The 19,800-nt window shown below is 52.9% G+C and overlaps 1 protein-coding gene across 1 annotated transcript in view; it reads right to left on the reverse strand.

Moving 5' to 3' along the window:
- The window catches only part of CCDC85C (coiled-coil domain containing 85C), a 64,884-nt gene extending 45,114 nt beyond the window's left edge, over positions 1 to 19,770 (reverse strand). The window contains exon 1 of the mRNA XM_006839516.1: positions 18,999 to 19,770. Within this exon, the coding sequence (XP_006839579.1) occupies positions 18,999 to 19,770 (772 nt within the window). The remainder of the gene's footprint in view (positions 1 to 18,998) is intronic.
- Positions 19,771 to 19,800: the final 30 nt, after the last annotated feature.

Genomic DNA, 19,800 nt, shown 5'->3' on the forward strand with positions numbered 1-19,800 from the left:
GTGGGGACTCACACTCACACACATGTGTGCACTGTGATCCAGGGGAGTGAGCATACATTCTCTGTGTGGGTGGGCTTATGTCTTACACACATACATGTGATCCAGGGAGACTGCATACAAGCCTCATGGACCCAGGACAAGTCAAAAAAGGAACCCCCAGGGCCACTCTCAGGACTTCCTTAGGAGCCAGGGGACCAAGGGACACTGCTGCTTCCACACTGTGTCACAATTTCACTGTCAGATGTTCAGTGCGTTCACCAACCACCAGGCCTGCAGGGCAATGACCCAGCAACCCAATGAGCAGGTCACTGACCCTGCTGTGCCCAACGGTCACCTCACTGGTGACAGGGCCTGACCACAGGGGATGGGCACCAAGGTCCATTTCCTCCAACAGAGAACCTTTCTCAGGAGAAAGGCAGTTTGGGGTTGGGGCCACTCTCAGCCCCTACTGCTGGGAACAGAAATCCAATTACAACACAATGCACCTCCTTCCCTGGCCCCGCAACTGCTGACCCCTCCCAGGGAAGTCTTTAGTTTCCTGGATCCCCATTGTCTGTGATTCTCGCCTACCAGGCCAGGGCCCCAGGAGGGGCTGGGGTCTCAATGGGCTTATGGAGAAGCATCCTGTCGGGCTCGGCCTGCCTTGCCTGGAAAGCAGAAAGGGGAAGTTTGTCAGGTCAGACAGCCTAGCAGCTGCAGTCTGATCACTCCTAATAGGGTCCCAGCAAGTGCTGTACACCACAGAGGGAGCCCAGTCACTCCATGAAGTAACGGGGTTCGCAGAGCCCCAACCCCACACAACCCCATCCACACTCAGCCCACCAGTGTGGCTCCATCCCAGCCGCCCCAGATGGGCAGCTTCATGTCCGCTAGGTGCCCTGTCTCAGGCCCTGGGAGGTAAGTCCAGAACAGGGACTGTGTCAGGGTGCGTGCTGTCAGAGAGCTGCCTCACTTTACGTAAAAGGAGGGGGACAAGAACTGTCCTCAGAAGTGACCAGAGAGGCCCAGGCTGAGTCCACATACCCATCACTGAACTGCGCCCACAGGAACCATGCAAAGGCCCATTTAAAATGACATTCTCAGAGAAAACTTAATGTGACAAGAGGTGCTTGATGTGCTAGAGCGAATAAAAACAAAAACCAGACCAGCTGCCATCGAGCCGACTCCAAGTCACGGCAGCCCCGTGTATGTCGGAGAACCGTGCTCCACAAGTTTCCATGACTGACTTTTCAGACGTCGATTACCAGACTTTTCTTCTGAGGTCACTACTGAGTGGACTGGAGCCACCGACCTTCAGTTAGCAACTGAGCGCATTAACTGTTTACACCACTCTGGGGCTCCTTGTGTTAAAAAAAAAAAAAAAATTAAAACTTGGGGTGATATCATTTTTATGAAATTTCTATGTTGTTGTTGTAATGTGCCGTGGAATTGGTTCCAATTCATAACGACCCTGTACAGCGTTTCTGAGGCTGTAAATCTTTACGGGAGCAGAAAGCCTCATCTTTCTCCAGCAGAACAGCTGGTAGTTTAGAACTGCTGACCTTGCGGTTTGCAGCCCAATTTGTAACCATTACGCTACCAGAGCTCCTGAAATTTCTATAAAAGGTCTAAAGTTCCACTAGTGGTTCCCAGGAACAGGTGGGAGGAAAAAGGGGGAGCTACTGTTTTAAGGGACACTGATTTTCTGTTAAAGGTGATCCAAAAGCTTTGGAAATGGATCACTGTGAAGGTTGCAACAACATGGTAAATGGAATTGTCACTGTGGTTGATGTTGTTATTGGCATTGTTGTTAGATGGTGCCGAGTTGGTTCTGACTCACAGCAACCTGATATACAACAGAAGATGTTCCGCCCAATCCTGTTTTGTCGTCTCAGTAGCTGTTACATGTCAGCTCATGGTTGTTAGCCCATCTTGTTGGGGGTCTTCCTCTTTTTTTGCTGACCCTCTACTTCTTCAGGGACTGGTCCCTCCTGATACTGTCATGGAATTTTACTCTTAAAAATGGTTAAAATAGCACACACACAAAAATTTTGTTATCTATCTTAACATAAAGGAGCTCTGGTAGCGTAGTGGTTACGAGTCGGGCTGCTAATCTCAAGGTCGGCTAGTTTGAAACTACCAGTGGTTCTGTGGGAGAAAGATGAGGCTTTCTGCTCCCATGAAAATTTACAACTTCGGAAACCTTGTACAGGGTCGCTATGAATCAGATCCGACTCCACAGCACACCACCACCACCATCTCATCATAATGAACTAAATTAAAAAAGTAGAAATACTACCAGCAAAATTTGTTTTTTATTTTTTTTAAAAATGTGTCTTGCTAGAGTCTTTAGAGCTCATTGTTGTTAATGTTGTTGTTAAGTGCTGTCGAATCAGTTGCAAACCACAGTGACCCTGAATACGGTTTCCGAGGAGTGGCTGGTGAGCCTGAACCGCCGACCTTGTGGTTCAAACTGACTTTGCAGTCCAGAGCATTAACCCACAGCGCCACACCAGGACTCCTTAGAGCTTGTTAGCACCACCTAAAGTGCAGCTACTGGTCTTCTCTCCTGGTCCAGAGCTAACAAGAGTGATGAAAATCGAAGACAAGTGATAACAATTAGTCCTATGGATTAATGGACACAGCGAACGTCAGTCCCCATGATCCTGAGACCAGAAGAACCAGATGGTGCCCAGGACCCATCAGAAGGTCCTGGAGTGAACAGGAAGGCAATGTGGAACGAAAGTCAAAATCACTGACAAAAAAAAAGGCCAGGCTTACTGGTTGGATAGAGACGAGCAGAACCCCAAAACTATGGCCCTTTGTCATTCTTCAGATCTGGAACGGAACTCACCCCCATGGTTCAATAGTCAGTCCAATACTACACAGGTCTAGAAGGGAACACCACCACCCCTTAGAAGAATCAACCATCTGAGATCAAAAGGGCAGCATTGATCCAAGGACAAAGTGCAGAAGGGTTAGGAAAGGAGGAATGGAAGTAGGAACCACAGGGAGGGAGTGGGATGAGTGATGTTACATTGTAGGGACTGTAATCGATGAGATGAAACAAAACGCGTCTGAATCGTTACATGGAAAACTGATTTACTCTCTATAAACTTTCACCCAAATCACAATAAAGTTTTTGTTTGTTTGTTTTTAAGTATGCCGTGGATGGGACTCTGAATAGAAAAAGGACACCAGACTCAAAGTCAGGGTCTCTGAATGAAGCATGAGTGTCTGTTAACACACCAGGTATCAATGTTACTTCACAAATGTGACAAACGTCTCATACTGTTACATTGTTGTTGTTAGGCACCAATGAGTGAGTTCCCACTCTTAGCGACGCTATACACAGCTTCCAAGGAGTGGCTAACAGACTCAAACCACAGACCTTGGGTTAGTAGTCCAGTGCTTACCCTACAGCACCACACCAGGACCGGAAAACTGGGTCCACAGACTAAAGTGACTCCCTGCACTAATTGCCATTTTTACCAATCTAAAGCTGTTCTAAAACATACAGTCTGGTTTTTAAAAACTATAGAAGTCATCTATACAAGTGATGAGGCTTCCCATGAAGAGCTAAGGTAACGTCAGGACGCTAGTTAATTGCCTTGTCCCTGTGCCAATGTCCTGGTTCTGACAATAGCCTACAAGACATCACTGTCAGTGAGGGACTCCTGGTGTGGCACTGTTAGATCAGCATTAGACTGTAAGCCACAAGGTCGGAAGGTCAAACCCACCAACCACTCCTGGGAAACCCTGTACAGGGTCACTATGAGTGGGAACTGACTCAACAGCACTTAACAACATCAGTGAAGGAAGGTGGATGCTGGGTGTCCTATTTTTGAAACTTCATGTGAGTCTATAATTATTTCAGAATTAAAAGTTGAAAGAATATGTGTGTAGACATACCTTCCAACCCAGCTATTCCTCTTCTAGAAACAGAACAAAATGCCAACAACAGCAATTATTTCTGGAGTATAGGTGTTACAGGCTACACTGTGTTCCCCCACAAAGGATATAGATAAGCCCTACCCTCATCTCCAGAACCTCAGAATGTGGCCATATTTGGAGATGGAGCGGCTACAGATGCCATGAGCTAAGATGAGGTCACCAGGGTGATTCCTAACGTGGAATATCACTGGGGTCCTTAGAAAAAGAAGGGAGAAGAGACAGAGAAAGAGGCTGTTAGGAGGTAGAGGTTAGAGACGTGCTACCACAAACCAACGCCAGACTCCACCTTAAGTTGACAGAGCTGCGCAGCGCAGAGCGCCTCCCTCGAAGGACCAGCCCTGTTCACACTTTGCTTTCTGACTTCTGGCCCCCAGACCTGAAAGAGACTAAATGTCTGGTGTTTCAAGCCTCTAAACAGTAACAACAGAACAACCAGACCCACTGATGACAAGTCTATTCCAACTAGTAATAACCAGATAGGACTACAGAGAACAGCCCTATACAGTTTACAGGGCTAAAGTCTTTACAGAAATGAGCCCTGGAGGCACAGTGGACCAAGCAATGGGCTAACTGCCAGGTCAGCAGTTCAAACCTACCAGCCACTCTGAGGGAGAAAGATGAGGTTGTCTCGGAAGGTTTATGGTCTTAAACACCCTGGGGAGCAGTTTCACGCTCTCTTACAGGGACAGTGGGGTTTTTTTATCTTTAGGGACGTACATTGCTACCTCTTTCTCTCAAGAAGCAGCTGGTAGGTTCAATGTGCCAACCTTTTGGTTTGTAGCTAAATGCTTTAACCCCCATGTCACCAGGACCCTTTAAACCCCCCAATTTGGGGTAAATTGTAATGGCTTTCTGCTCTGTGACTTGCCTGGTGATAAATCATAGGGCAGCGGGGGGGGAATGGGGACCAGGTAAGGCAGCCCCCGATCGGACAGGATGCTGTGTGGGGAGAGGACTTGTAGCCCTGCAATGTGGGCACACATCCCATGAGGCTCTGAGCCAGGTGATTCCAGAGGATGTCCTCCAGAACTCAGCTTCCAAAACTGCCCAAAGAGAAACCCACCCCACACCCAACAGCTCCTAACGACCTGTCTGTGCTCATGTCCCTGTCTGTCCATCCTCCCAAGAAGGACACTGTCCCCAACGGCTACAAGCCCACAGCAGAAACACCAAAGGCAACTGTCTGTCCTGGTATTGGAAGAAAACAAGAATTATGTGAAGGGGCAGTGGTTAGGAGGGCTGACCCGAGCTGTGCCCCTTTCAATATGGAGACCTGGGCAAAGCAGCTTTAACCTCTGTGCCTCACTTTCCTGTTCTGTAAAATGAGGAAATTGTTAGTGGTGAGTGTAATCCCATGCGCTGGGGGGGCTCTGGCCCTCACCTCGGTTCCTGACAGTCCAAAGCAGCAGGAATTTCGAAAGACCCCAGGAGCAGTGGTCGGAACAGAGGGGTATAGGGGACTGGTCAGCAGGGAGGTGACCCCATGCACAACAGAACAAAATCATTATGATCCATAGCGTTTTCAATGGCTGACTTTTAGTAGCAGATAGCCAGGACTTTCTTCCTTCTCCACTTACGCAAGAAGCTCCAGTAAAATCTGTTGTGATGAGGTGTACTGGCAGGGTATCAAACCAGGGTCTCCCCCATGGAAGGCGAGAATTATACCACCAAGCCATCCCTCATGCAAACATCGACATGACCCTAAGACCCTCCCATAAATCACACTCGGCAGTGTCAGCAGGGGCAGAGCAGTTGAGGAGAGAAGACAGGCAGAGTGCGCACACAGCTTCGGCCCAAGCTACCCGGCAGCAGGTGCAGCCAGGACCATCTGCACATTTATTTTTACTTTTCTGGCGCTTCAAGAAGACACTTCCCTAAGCCTTCCATCATGGTTCTTCATCTTTCTGGGGCTGGGGATGAGCGCTCTGGGTCACATCCCAGGAAAACAGCATGGATATCCCATCCTAGCCCCCCAAATAGCCATGCCAGGCTAGAAGGCCCCCAAAGTCCAACAGCCTCTGGGGAACAACGCCTTCCTTGCCTCCCTCAGCTCTGAGTTTGGGGTGCACCAAACACAGGGGCCTTTTCATGCAAGGTTCCCCAGAACTCTGCGGCTCCCCACACCTGGAAGCAAAACATGTTGCCTATTACCAGGCCAGCCCTCACCAGGAAAAGGTTTTTAACTTGTGGCAAAGGAATCAGGGGCTGTGTGGGCTGAGATCAGGTCAAAGAGGCCCTGTCCCAGAGCCACCCTTTACTGGCCTTGAGGAGTGGGGTGGGAGTACAGGGCAGAGGAGACTCCAGAAGCCTCTGCTTACCCTCTGGAGTAGCTCTAATAACTCCATCAGCAAAAGGAATTCTACTGAGCAGTGGGTCAGTTCTCCCCTCAGGAGGGAGCAGAAAAACCAGGGTCACAGAGGCTGCTGGGAGCCACCAGAGCAGAGGACAACATAGTTCCCACCTCTGTCAACCCCTTCATCACCTGAGCGTTCACAGGGAATTTCACATGACCCCAAACCACAAGTCAGAGAAGCCTCTCTTTAGGGTTGAATCAAGTGCCAATCCTGGAACATCATGAGGGGGTGGGCGGGAACCGGGAGGGGAGCCATGTTGGTCAGACCCAAGGAAGGTCCAGTCCTCTCTCAATCTCCTGTTAGGATTACACACATCCCCACCACTGTAATAGCTCCAGCTGCCAGATCAGAGGGCAGGGGAGCCGGGGGCTGATGTGAGCAGAGTGGGGAGAGGGGGAGGGGGCAGCCCAGACCCAGGGCCTCAGGTGTGGTACCTAATGACCTCATCCTCCAGGCCAGCACCTCTGCCCCAGGGACCCGCTGTAGTACTAGCCCGCAGCTGGACCGGCGGCTCATCTGACCCCGGAGAAGCAGAGTCTGTGACGAGAATTACAATAATATATTGTCAATTGCCCTGGTGGCTGGAACAGAGCCATGTTGGGAAATGCCACCTCACCCACATCAACCCAGAATAGGGGTACCTGGCCTTCAGTCCATTCTCTGACCACCCATGACATCTTTGTTCTCAGACCCACAGACGTCTTGGCCTCATTTCAAGGACACAAAGGTGGATGCTAGGGGTCTTGGCTCTGCCAGAGAAGGCACAGAGCCATGTGGCCCCAATGTCTATCTGGGCCTGACCCCTGTACTCCCACAAGAGGTCCGTACTGCAATGTAAGCTTTAGCATCTCCCACCTGTGGGCAAATACAATGTCCACACTCAAAGGCCACACATCCTGTTAAATGTCCACCTCCAGAGACTGGTGTCCACCTCAAAGTAAGGACAGGTTTCAGCAGGTTGGCAGAGAAGCAAAGGAGTCCTGGTGTGGCTCTGTGGGTTAATGCGTCAGACTGCAAAGTCGTCTGAACTGCAAGGTCAGTGGTTCAAGCTCACCAGCTGCTCCTTGGAAACCCTATACAGGGTCACTATGGGTCGAAATCGACTCAATGGCACGTTAACAACAACAAGGGAAACTATCTATAGGACAGGCAGGTCCTGAGGAGGCCAGACCCAGAAGTCAGGGCAGGGACAGAACCAGCCCAGGCTGGTGGGGAGAGGGCAGGATCCCAGATGGCAGGGTCAGGCACGGGCAATTCTTTTTGTGGACAAGAGAGAATCACTCAGACAGGGATAACTGGCCCAGATCAGAACCTTCTGCAGTGATGGAGATGTTTTCAACCCCACTGCCCACGAGGTCCCAAGAACCTGAGAAGTAACATGTGTACTGACATTTTTCATGTGATTTCCTTTAGAATGAATTAAACGTCAGCAGGTCAGCTCAAGACTAGGGTCCGAGAGCCAGTCAGAAGGTGGGTGCTGGTACCCAGGAAACAAGCAGGGGCCCACACCCAACGGGACCGGGAGTCAACGGGATGGTTACAGTAGAAAGCAGGGAACCCGGATTGGGAAGGAGCAGCCAGAGAGAGAAGGGCCCGGAAAATGTCGACATGGTGGATGGAGAAAGCCAGACGCTGCTTTCAATGGGTAGGAGGTACCCACACAACACCCTAAAAGATAAGCTCAGAGTGGACACTGAAAGTCAGGAACCCCCCTTCTTTCTGGGGGGCTGGGAGTGTCGAGTGGGGAGGAGGTGGACTCGGCCGAGAATGCTCCTTGAAGAAATTTGGTGGTGAAAGAAGGAAGGGAGGTTCAGGGGGTGGCACTAGAAACTAGTAAACCTGAGACTGTGCAGAGGAAGGAGACACCGGAGAACCTGAGAAAGGGGACAGTGGTGGAGGGTGGCCCCAGGGGAGGGGCTGGCACAGAGGTGGTGGGGGGCTGGCCAGCCAGAGCAGAGCGAGAGGCAGCAGAAATCCATCTTCTCATTTTCTATCTCCCGAGTGGAATATATACATTCCGGGGAAGGGGATGAGAAATACAAAAAGAGCAGGGGTTGTCGGGGAGGTGGGGGTGCTGGCATTGTGGGGCCGCTGAGTGGTGCCCGCCAGCTGGGCACTAGAAGCTCCAGCGCCTTGGCCAGGGCAGCGAGGCCGAACCGCCACAAAGGGCCACTCCCAGCTCAGCTCATTAGGAAGAGGCGCCGTGCGCTCAGGGACCGGCAGGCGTCCGGGCCACGCACAATGGGGCCTTGTGGCTGGGCCGGGAGGGGGCGGAGGAGCAGAAGGTACCCCCTTCTTACCTTACAGGCCAGGATCGGGCGGAAAGCCAGCTTTGGGGAGACAAAGAGATGCTCCCCCTGATGGGGCACTGTCTATTTTTGGAAATGGGTCGGCTCTTCTCCCGGCTGCCATCGCCCTGCCTGCTTCTGTCCCTTGGATACACGAGACGCCTCACACCATCTGGGTGGTGAGGACAAGGGTCTCCTCTAAGGGGCCCGGCAGTCAGCCACACTCCACTCCAAGGGCAGAGGGAGGTGGGAGCCACGGCCACCCTGGGGCCTTGAACCCCTGCTTTCCACTACTGCCCAGCAGTTCCTCCCTCCCCTGTTCCCATTGCAAAGGTCAGCAAGAGGACAGTGCCCCATCATTCCTCCCACACTGCTAACATGAACTGACACCCGGCACCACCCCCCAGGCTCTGTGATACTGCCCCAGGATGGACCGCTGGTTCACTTTTCCCTCATGCTATGGCAGCCCCACTGAGTCCAACAGCTGTCCCTCCCCAGGGACCCCTGCTCTAGCTAGCCCCCCAGGGAGCTTTCTCCATCACAGAGCCACCCGAGACTCAGGGACCCATGGGGATTTCTAAGCTTCCCCAGTGAACAGCGAACATGCCAGCCTGGTAAGGCATCACTGATACATCCAGATGCAGAATTTAGACTACAGGGGAACAGTGTGATTCAATAGTAAAACTCTCCCCTTCCACATGGAAGACTGGATTCAATCCCTGGGCAATACACCTCCTGGACAGCCATCTGTCTGTGTTATGACCCCGAACAGGTTTCAGACCAGGAATAAAGGTCTGGCAATCTACTTTTAAAAAATAGCTAGTGTAAACCAAATGGGTCACAACAGTCCAATCTGTAATGGCTCCTGGGTTTGGCGCACGATGGACTGAAGTTCTGTTCCACCCTATTGTGTGTGGGTCACTCCATGGACACTCACCACAGAACAACTATTGTGTGTGGGTCACTCCATGGACGCTCACCACAGCAACAACAGAGACAGGGAGGGTGGCACATCAAATTCCACTCTCTGGGGAAGATGGATTGTTCTGGAAATAGCTGAAGGCCATGGGGTGCCAAGTGGAGCAAGTGAAAATGGAAAAGTGGTTGGTCGAAGGGGTTGGATTAAATGAAACAAGAGAGAAAGCACTCTGTCCTCAGCCTAGCATTTGCTGAGCACCTATTACATACCAGGAAGACAGGGCCAGGCCCTCAAGAAAGTTCCAGACTGTGGAGACACAGAGCAAAGGAACAGAGGACCCCACGTCTGCCTTGTCCCCAGGAACTCCACAGTGGGGAATCTGAACCCAGCACTCTTCTCTCCCGCCAAACCAGCTACCCTAACTGGTCCTTTGAATAGACGTTATCAGATAGGATGGTAGTAATTCCATCTGGGCTGTAACTATGGCCAGGCGGGGGTCTCAGGCTAGCCCAGGCTGGGGTCTCAGACACAACCAGCATGCAGGTTGGGGGAGGAGGAATGAGAGTTGAAAGGCACCCATTTTATAGATAGTAAAATGAGGGCCCAGGACACCCAGTCATGTGCCAAGTGGGCTGAAGCTGGGGTTCTGTGTGCAGTGCCCAACCAGCAACACTGTACAGGGTGGGTACAACTGTGCCCAGCGAGGAGGGGCCCTTTCCAGACTCAGCAGATGGTTCTTCCATGTGATTATTAACTGAGGACCAGGAAAAAGGGGACAGACCACATAAGTTAGGGTTCCAACTGAACTGGATCCCTAGCAGATAACTCTGAATCCCCTTGTCCATCTAACAAGGCTGGCCACCAACCCGGCCACTGAAAACACAAGCCCACACTGCCTGTTCCTTAGGGTTTCCGAGACCATGAATCTTTATGGGCGAAGACAGCCCCATTCTTGTCCCATGGGACAGTTGGTAGGTTTGAAATGCCGACCTTGCAGTTAACATTAACCCGTTGTACCACCAGGGCTCCCTACCCACAGCCAGGAACTTAAGAGGGAGAAACAGCTGTGGTGGATAGAGTTTCATAGACCCCACCTGGCCAGCCCCACCCACCACTGCACCCTTGGTAGCACCCTGATATGTGTAGGTAAATGCCCACCTCGGCCTTTTCTCCAGTGAGTCTCTCTGCCCTGCTGTCACTGCCTTCTCTGAGCCTCAGTCAACCAGGGACTTCTGAACAGGAAGGGGGGTTATGCTACGGCAAACAAGGTAATCCAGGCTCCGGTCCTGGCCCCTCCCGAGCCCTGTTCCCATATGACCTGGTGACTTGCTTTTCTGCTGAGCTGCTTCTCAGCCCAAATAGGGACCCCACAGGTACCTGGAGAGCGAGTACAAGGGAACATGGCTACTCTCAGGGCAGGCAGGCACATGCTTGCTTCCACTGAAAAGACACTGTGGGGGCCTGCCCTCTCACTCACAGGACCAGGCCCCTTGCCACACACGCTCACAGATGGACAGTGAAGACAGAGAGGGCCAGGTAGGTGTGTGGTTCCCCCAGGCAAGAGTGGACTGCTTTCTAAGACACCATGAGCCCTCCTGGGGGAGGGGCCCACAGTAAATAACACATGGGGCTCTGGTAGGGTAGTGGCTACAAATCGGGCTGCGAACCTTAAGGTCAGCAGTTCGAAACAACCAGCTGTTCCACAGGAGAAAGATGAGGCTTTCTGCTCCCGTAAAGATTTACAGCCTTGGAAACCCTGTACAAGGTCACTATGAGTTGGAATCGACTCAACAGCACTTAACAACAACAACAATGCAAACACTAATCCTGAGATGCCCCCCAATTTAAGGCCAGAAGCAAAACCCATCCTTGAACTGAGGCAGTAACGGGAGAGGTCCCTGGCGTGGTAAAGCAGGACAGGGGGAGAGGAAGGACGCAGACCCTCTCTTATGCCTGGGGCCTCCATGCCCCTTTTATATATCTCATACAGACGCAAAGGAGTCCTGGGGGTGCAGCGGGTTAAGCACTTGGCTCTTACCAGGCAGGTTGGTGGTTTGAGTCCACCAGCTGCTTGAGGGAGACCCATGTGCCTGTCTGTTTCCATAGAGATGACGGCCTTGGAAACCCTGTGGGGCAGTTCTCTGTTGCTATGATTCGGAATCAGCTGGTGGGTTTGCGGTTTTTTGATTTTCTGCTTAATATAGGGTAAACTAAGGACACTCGCAAGCAAATCAATGACACCCCTGGTCTTCCTGCTCCCCAGAGAGCTGGCATACATGCTCAAGTATTAGCAGCCTCCAGACAGTTACCCAGCTCCAAGGCTACCCCCTAATCTCCACCCTCCCCCTACAGTGGGCCGTGGGGATTGGGGAGGGTCTAGCAGGCGGGAGGCTGTGTCAGTGACAGCTCAGGGTGTGTGCTTAGGGGAGAGGACCACTCCTGACCATTTATGACCACGGGAGAGTCAAGCTCTTTAGCAGATGAACAACACTGTTCTGAATTTAATTGTATGTATGTATTTAAATGATGTCCTGGTGTGATGCTGTGAGCTAATCCATTAGACTGCAAAGTCATTTGAAATGCAAGGTCGGTGGTTCAAGCTCACCAGCTACTCCTTGAAAACCCTCCACAGGGTCGCTATGGGTTGGTCGGAATCGACTCAATGGCACTTAACAACAACAATGTGTTTAAATAGGTATTTAAGCCCTGACCCTTGTACCTGAAGATTCAACCCGATTGAAAATAGGAGGGTTTCTCTGGTTATGCTAATGGAGTCAATTCAGTTGGCTCCAAGGGACATCTGGAGGATTTGAACCGCTGATTTTCCAGTTAGCGGTCAACTGCTTATCCTATAGCACCATACCAGGACTCCAACGGGGTCATATCAAAGTAGAAAACCAATTAGGGTCACATTACGTCTGACACCTGGTGGCGCCCTGTGCATCAGACTATATAACTCCACTCCAATGGCTGAATTTTTGGAAGTAGACCGCCAGACCTTTCTTCTCAAGTGCCTCTGGATGGACTTGAATTCACAACCTTTGAAAAGTTAGTCGCTGACCGCGTCAATCGTTTGCATCCCCCTGTGTGGGTCCCAAGTCTAATCACTTCTGAGTGGTATCTTACAAAAAGACAACAGACACAGAGCAGGCAAACAGACAGCATGTTCATAAAAAGACGCCAAGAACCACTGGCAAACACCAGAAACTAGGGGTTCCATAGAAGGAATCAATACGGCAAGGAGCCTCAAAAACTGTGAGAAAATAAAGTCCTGTCCTTTAAAACCACCCCCTTGTAGTCTTTTTTGGTTACAGAGCCCTAGGAAAGGAAGCTAAAGCAAACACACCTCTCTGTCCTCGAACCACTGAAGTCCCCTGTCATCCCACCCAGAAATCCACTGCCAGCACGTCACTTCTGAATCACAGCGACCCTGTAGGATGGAGCAGAACTCTCCTTAGTGTTCCTGAGCCTGCACATGTTTACAGGATCAGACGGCCTGATCTTTCTCCTGTGGACCTTCTGTTTAGCAGTCTAGCACACTGTACCACCAGGAGACAAAAAACACTGGAGATGCCAGAGCTATCCCAACTCTGATCCCAGCCACCCTGGGCCAGCCACGCTGTCTGTACATGTGGACAGAAGCCAGGCATTCAACACCTGCTGACTATTTGGCGGATGGCCATGGAGGTAGGTCTGGGGGCACCGATAAGAAGAGAGACAGCACCATGGCCCAGTCGAATCACTCCCCAGTGACCCTTGAGGTCAGCGGTCACAGTCGCTATCACTGCTGTTCCCCAAGCCCCATACCACACCACAGATGGATGCTCTCAACAGACACTTCCCGAGTTGAAACTCTGAGGTGGCAAATGCTCACCCACATTTCCTGCCCATGTGAAGGGCAAGTTCTCTCTCTCTTTCCAGCTGCCCACCAGAACCCACCAGGTCTGACCATTCTCTAGTGACACAACCAAAGACACCAGAGGTGTGTCAGGTGTTCACAGGCTGACTCAGGTGGGGTCACTAGAGTCAGATGGGTATCTGCACACCTTCTCCAGTGGGGAGCTCTCCACCCCAGGGGCACGTACATTTTACTGAGGTCAAATGAGGGGACTGAACATGGGGAGCCCTCCCTGGGCTGGGCACGCTTCCAAGCTGACAGCCCCCCTGCCCAGGAGCCCCAAACTTGTCTCCTGGACTCACCATTCTGGTTCATTCTGTGCCCAAGACCAGGTTTCCAGTCCCAGCAGCCTCCTTGGAACCAGCCCGAAGCTGCACCTCCATCTTTTTGGATTAATTTCCCCCAAGAATCCTGAGAGTACCTGGCTAGTCCTTGGCTCCCCTAAGCACCTGCGGTCCAGGTCTCAGTGTCCTGCTTTCTCTTGCCTGGAAGCCCACTGCCTTCCATAATCAGGTAGCCCAAACCCACTGCCATCGAGTGGACCCGGATTCACAGTGGCTCTGTAGGACAGGGTAGAACTGTTCCCTAGTTTTCGAGACTGTAAATTTTTACAGACGTCTCATCTTTCTCTCTTGGAATGCCCAGTGGTTTGAACTGCCAACCCTGTGGTTAGGAGTCCAACACTAATCCACTACGCCACCAGAGCCTCTTCTCAAATAGACACACTCCTTTATGAAGCCCTGACCATGGCTGGGCATAGCGAAGGCTTCATATCACTGCAGTAGACCATTCACAGAGGAGGGTCGCTGAAGTCATTCGTAACTGTCCTAGGTCAGGGGTATCATTATTCTCATAGCATAGATGGGAAACTGAGGCTTCAAGGAGCAGTAAGCCACCAACGTAGTGAGGCCAAGATCCACACTAACCTGCAGAATGCTCAGTGCTGGGGGCAGGGGGGGGCGGGGAGAAATGAGTATACTCCGTTTGGTAAACATTTGTTACAATCCTCCCTCCCTCCGCCCCCTAGGGCAGGTACTGTTTTCCCACATGTTGTTGTGTGCCGTGGAGTCGGTTCCGACTCACAGCGACCCTGTACAGGGTTTCCGAGGTTGTAAATCTTCACGGGAGCAGAAAGTCTCATCTTTCTCCCGCGGAGCAGCTGGTAGTTTCGAACTGCTGACCTTGTGGTTTGCAGCCCAATTCGTAACCACTACGCTACCAGAACTCCTTGTTTTCCCACACAGCAGATGAGGAAACGTAGACAGGCGCTTAGGACAGTCTGAGTTCCCAGGTCCCCTGTGCTCTGAGATAGAGAAGGAGTCAAACGCAACACCAAAAGACCAAACCCACAGCGATGGAGTCTCTTCTTTTGACAGTGCCCTCCAGGACAAAGCAGAACCAACTGCTCCTTACGCTTTCCGAGACTGTGACTCTTTCTCCCTCAGAGTCACTGGTGGGTCTGAACTAGCAACCTTGGGGTTAAGCCCAATGTTTATAACCCACTGCACCACCATGGCTCAAACCCAAAACAAAACACCCACTGTCATGGAGCTGGTTCCCACTCACAGCAACCCTATATAGGATTTCCTAGTCCTGGTGTGGTATTATAGGATAAGCACTGGACCATGAGGTTGTTTGAATCACAAAGTTGGTGGTTCAAACTCACCAGCTGCTCCTCAGAAACCTTATACAGGGTTGCTAGAGTCAGAATCAACTTGACAACACTTAGCAACCATTATTTATGAGAGCAGACATCTTTCTCCCAAGCTACTGGACTTGACCCACCACCAATGTTGCAAGCGGCAGCCCAGCGCCATCCCTGACAGTCAGAAAATACTGAGGAACAGCAGGTCTCCTCATCGTGCTGGGGGCCATGGGGCAGAGTCTGTGTCCGAGGAGCTCAGAGGCCACACCCAGCGAGGAAGCTGGCCTGGCACCAAGAAGTGAGGGAGGAGGAGGAAGAAGGCAGGATGTCCTGGTGCGGGAGGTAGCCTGCACCACGCCTCTCTTCCACTCCAGGAATCTGCTTCTCACACGGAAACAGGAAGGCAGACATTTCGCTCAAGATCATCATCCTGAAAGAAATGTCATACCTCAGTGACACAGGTGGTGGCCACCCCAGCATCCCTCCACCAATCTCCCTATGCCATCCACACTTAACCATCCCCAAGACCGGGCTCAGCACAAGCCCCTAGGAACTATCCTTGGCCGATGTCTCTCTCTAGCCTTCCGGGTCAGCCAGAGCCTCTGTCCCCAGCACACAGGGCAGCAGGCTTCAAACTCTAGCACAGGAGCCTCAAAACCAGCCCCATGTCGCTGCTAGCACCCCCCCAGAACCTGTAGCAAGTCCCCCGTACCCCTCCAAGTCTGCTTCCCCATCTATAATGTGGACAGGCCTCTCCAGAGCACACACTGAATGGAGTGGAAACAGGGAAGCGTTGTTATGAACTGGGGGGTGGCTGGGCACACTGCCCTGGGTTACAGGTCTTCCTCTGGTCAGGTGGAGAGAGGGAAAGGCTTATCTGGCCCGCTGTATCCTTTCCACTGACCTTTGCTCCTTTGGGCCAGCACAGAGAAGACCTAGTCAGGGCCCGCCTTCTGTGGTTTTTAAAAGGGCCCAGACCGCCCCTGCTGTCTCACCTCCCTTTTAAACCAACAAAAATACACACTGGAGCAGTTCAACATGTGAATTTAAACTCTACATGGAAACAGGGCTCCTTCCAAGCCAGTTTCTCCAGGTTAGCTAAGGCTGCAGGGGGTGATGAGAGGTAAGGAAGGAACTGCATGGAAGCGAGGGGAGGGACAACAGAAAATTCTTTGCCTTGAAAGGCAGAAATATGACTTTCTGGTGCTTGGGGCTCCTGGGTCTCGACGGGTCACATGGGACTGGAGCCAGGCGCCCCCAGTCCAGCCAGTCATTTGCAGCCCCCAGTCCAGCCAGTCATTTGCATATGCATACATAGGCCCCGACGGGCTGTCTTCCTGCTGGCCTTGGCCTGCCTAGAATACTGATGGGGCACTGCCCACCACAGCCATCATCGGGGACACTCAGCCCAGCCCCCCACAGGTGCAGCCAGGTGCTCAGCAGAAAAGGTCCAGGTGAGCTGTCTGCTCAAGCAACAAGAAGCCAAGGTTTGTTCCCCAGAAGCCAGAGAGATGCTGGCACGGTGAGACCTAGTGCACAGAGTTCTGCTTTGTGGGAACGGGGGCAGCGCCAGGAGCCCTGCTCTACTTACCAGAAGAGGTGCAGGGGACACCTGGTAAGGTTAAGTAACTTACCCAAGCTAAGTGGGCCAGCTGAGATTCGAACCCAAGGCAGATGGCCGGTCTGGGTAATGGGGCTATCTAGGTCACAGATAAGGAAATGACACTTGCCAGAAAGGGAGGCTGAGGGCAAATTGGGGTCAGGACTGGAGAGGAGGGAGTCACCAGAGTCTGCTGCTGATGAGTAGTTACCACCACAATGACAACAAGCCGGGATGCAAGTCAGTGTGTGTGGCCCAAGCAGTAAGATGACCACAGGGGTGACCCCACCCAGGACAGACATTTCCTGTCTATCCCAATTGTCATCCCAGACAACTCTCTGAATGGCTCTGAGCCCCCACTTGCTTGCCTGTAAAATGGGGACATTGCTACCCGCAGCCACTGGGAAGATGAGCTGAGGTCAAATGCATTCAGCACTAATTTTGTCACCAACCGAAGGCTGGTGGTTCCCTTATCTCAGGACTGGTCCCCACACAACCAAGCTATAGGTCCCAGGTTAGAAAAGGCCAGATTTCAAGAGCAGGGCCTTTTTCTTGTTCCCAGGCACTCTATCCACTTGCTATGAAAACATCTGAAGGCCACACAGAATGTTAAAAGACAAGGCGAAACATCGGTAATCCCTCCAGCCCCTCAGCATCCCAATTATGCGCGGTTATCAATTCACCACCAAGCAAAAGCTTTGTGGACACAAAATGTTTAAGCATACGACGGACTTGGGGGAGTCCACCAGCGGGGTGGAAAATGCAGGGTCTGCCCCAGCATTCATTATTCACTGCTGCAACTTGAAAACTGAGCCAGACTCTCATCCAAACAACGGCCAGGTCTGCCCCCACAGATAGCCAACGACAGTTGGGCATGTCCATGCCCTGCAGAACAGGACCATCTGAGCCAAGTGGCAGTGCTGATGCAGCTCCAAACCCCAAAAACACAGCATTTCCTTTTCCAGTCACAGGATTCTAGTAATCCCCTCCTTTCAAATGCACTTGGGAGAACTGAGGACCAGAAAACAGAGCCTCCAAAGACCCCCAGAAGATGAGGCCAGATAGGCAAGGCTGGGGCTCTTCACAGCAGGGCACATTCCTCCACGTTGAAACCACGCAACTTTGAGCAATTTACACTGGCCTTGGGGGGGGGGGGGGAGCACCATACAGAGTTACAAAGCGAAACCTGAGTTGTAGATTGGTAATCGGTAACAAAATATCCTTCTCAACCCAGCCCTGCCCTAAACTGTTTGGCCAGGATAGTAAATAAAGGAAAAACTATACTGCACTTCCCCCCAGGGATATAGATCCTCCCCCTACCCTCAACCCCCCAATCCCACTTTGGCCACAAAACCAAAAAGCAAGTGTAGCTCTTCAGTCCAGTTTGTCACTGGGGCCTAGCAGGCACGTATGTAAGGCCTAAATACATTTTCTCTGAACTGGGAACGCCTCTAAAGAAATGTAGAAACGGCTGTTTGATCTCCCCCTTCGGGCAAATAGTTTAGGCAGCAGCTGAGGATCACCACCAGAACTGGGAACCAAGCCACCAAAACTGTGGATGAACAGAGAGGCCCCGAACACATGCACTCATGCACGCCCAGGCAGGAGAGGTGCCAGCAGCCGCCAGTGGAAAGGCAGAGAGGTCAGAGGCAGGCCTCTGCTCAGCCCACGGAAGAACCTGCAAGCTGCTTGGATCCACATACAAGCTAAGGAAGAGTAAGAGTCCCGCCCTGGAAAGCAGTAGCTGAGCTTTCTTGTGGTCCTCAAGCCCACACCCTGACCACAGGTGATCATGGAACTTCCTGAACCGGCTCAACAGTTTACAACTTCACCCTAAGCCCTGGGATCACCACCTCCATAGAACAACGAAAGAAACTGTTTCCCAGAAAGGGAAAAGCTAAACGCGGCGGTCAAGGCCCGTTCCAAGGGGGATTGCAGGGCTTCAAGCAACCCAGGCAGGTTCTTGGCTGGACTGCTTGGGTTTCAGTATGGATGGGCACCCACGTGGAGGCCGCTAGAATTTGGGGGTGCCTGAAGCGCCAACGAAGAGGGGATGTTCGCTTGTGCCCAAGGGACCTCTCATTGGGTTCTACAAGAACAAGGTCCAATGCCGGCAGGGGGCCCCAGAACGTCCTGCGGAGGAGAGGCGTCTACCTCGCAGTGCTGGAGGCTAACCCAGCTGACAACTCACATATGCGCAAACTTTTCTGGGGCCTGGGGGGCCCTGGATAGACACACACCCCCATCTATCTTTGACCCAGCCACCACCACCACCACCCAGGGTCCCATCATGGGTGACGGCGAATCCCGGAGTGATGCTGTACCTCTCCTCCCGATTGGGCTCAGGGACCCGCCCCTTACCGTGCAAGCCATTGGGGATGCTGCGGTGGTGCGCCGGGGCCGACAAGTCGTCCAGGGACCTGCGTGTGACTCCTGGCTGGCCGTCTGGGGCCTTGTGCGGCCCGGGGGGCAGCAGCGGAGGCGGTGCGTGGTGGTGGTGGTCCGGACTGCCGCCGCTGCCCGTACTGGAGGTGCTGCTGCCGTCGCCCACGTCGCGGGCCCCCGCGCCCCCCGCACCACCGGCCAGCGGCCCGCTCAGGCTGGCCTGGCTGTCGATGGAGCTGCGGGAGCCCGCGCCAGCGCCGCCCGAACCGGCCGCCAGCGCCGCGCGCTCCTCGTCCAGCAGCAAGAGCAGCTCTTTGAGCTCCAGGTTCTCGCGCAGCAGGGCCTCCTGGCGCGCCTCGAGCTCGCGCAGCTTTTGCTGCGAGCGGGCCACCTCGTGCCACACAGCGCCGGCCGCGTGGCGCCCGAAGCGCTGCCACTCGCGCGCCAGCTTGCGCCCCTTCTGCCGGTCGTCGTCGAGAAAACAGCAAAGCTCGCGCAGCTCCTGGTTGTCGTCCTGAAGCCGCTGGTTGACATCTTTGAGGCCGCGGATTTCCAGCAGGTGCTGCTGCAGCCGCCGGTTCACGTCGCGCATCAGGCCGCCGTGCTCCAACATGAGGCCCACCTTCTCTCCTTCGGCGCGCCGCAGCCGCCGCGCTAGCTCCTCCTTGCTCCAGCGCAGCAGCTCCTCGTCCGGCACCTGGCTCAGCTCCTCCGCCGCAGCCACCGCCGCCGCCGGGGGCTTGGCCATGGCGGGGCCGTCACCGCGGCATCGCCCGCC

Source organism: Chrysochloris asiatica, unplaced genomic scaffold (genome assembly GCF_000296735.1).
Source record: "Chrysochloris asiatica unplaced genomic scaffold, ChrAsi1.0 scaffold00025, whole genome shotgun sequence".
In the NCBI taxonomy this organism is placed as follows: domain Eukaryota; kingdom Metazoa; phylum Chordata; class Mammalia; order Afrosoricida; family Chrysochloridae; genus Chrysochloris; species Chrysochloris asiatica.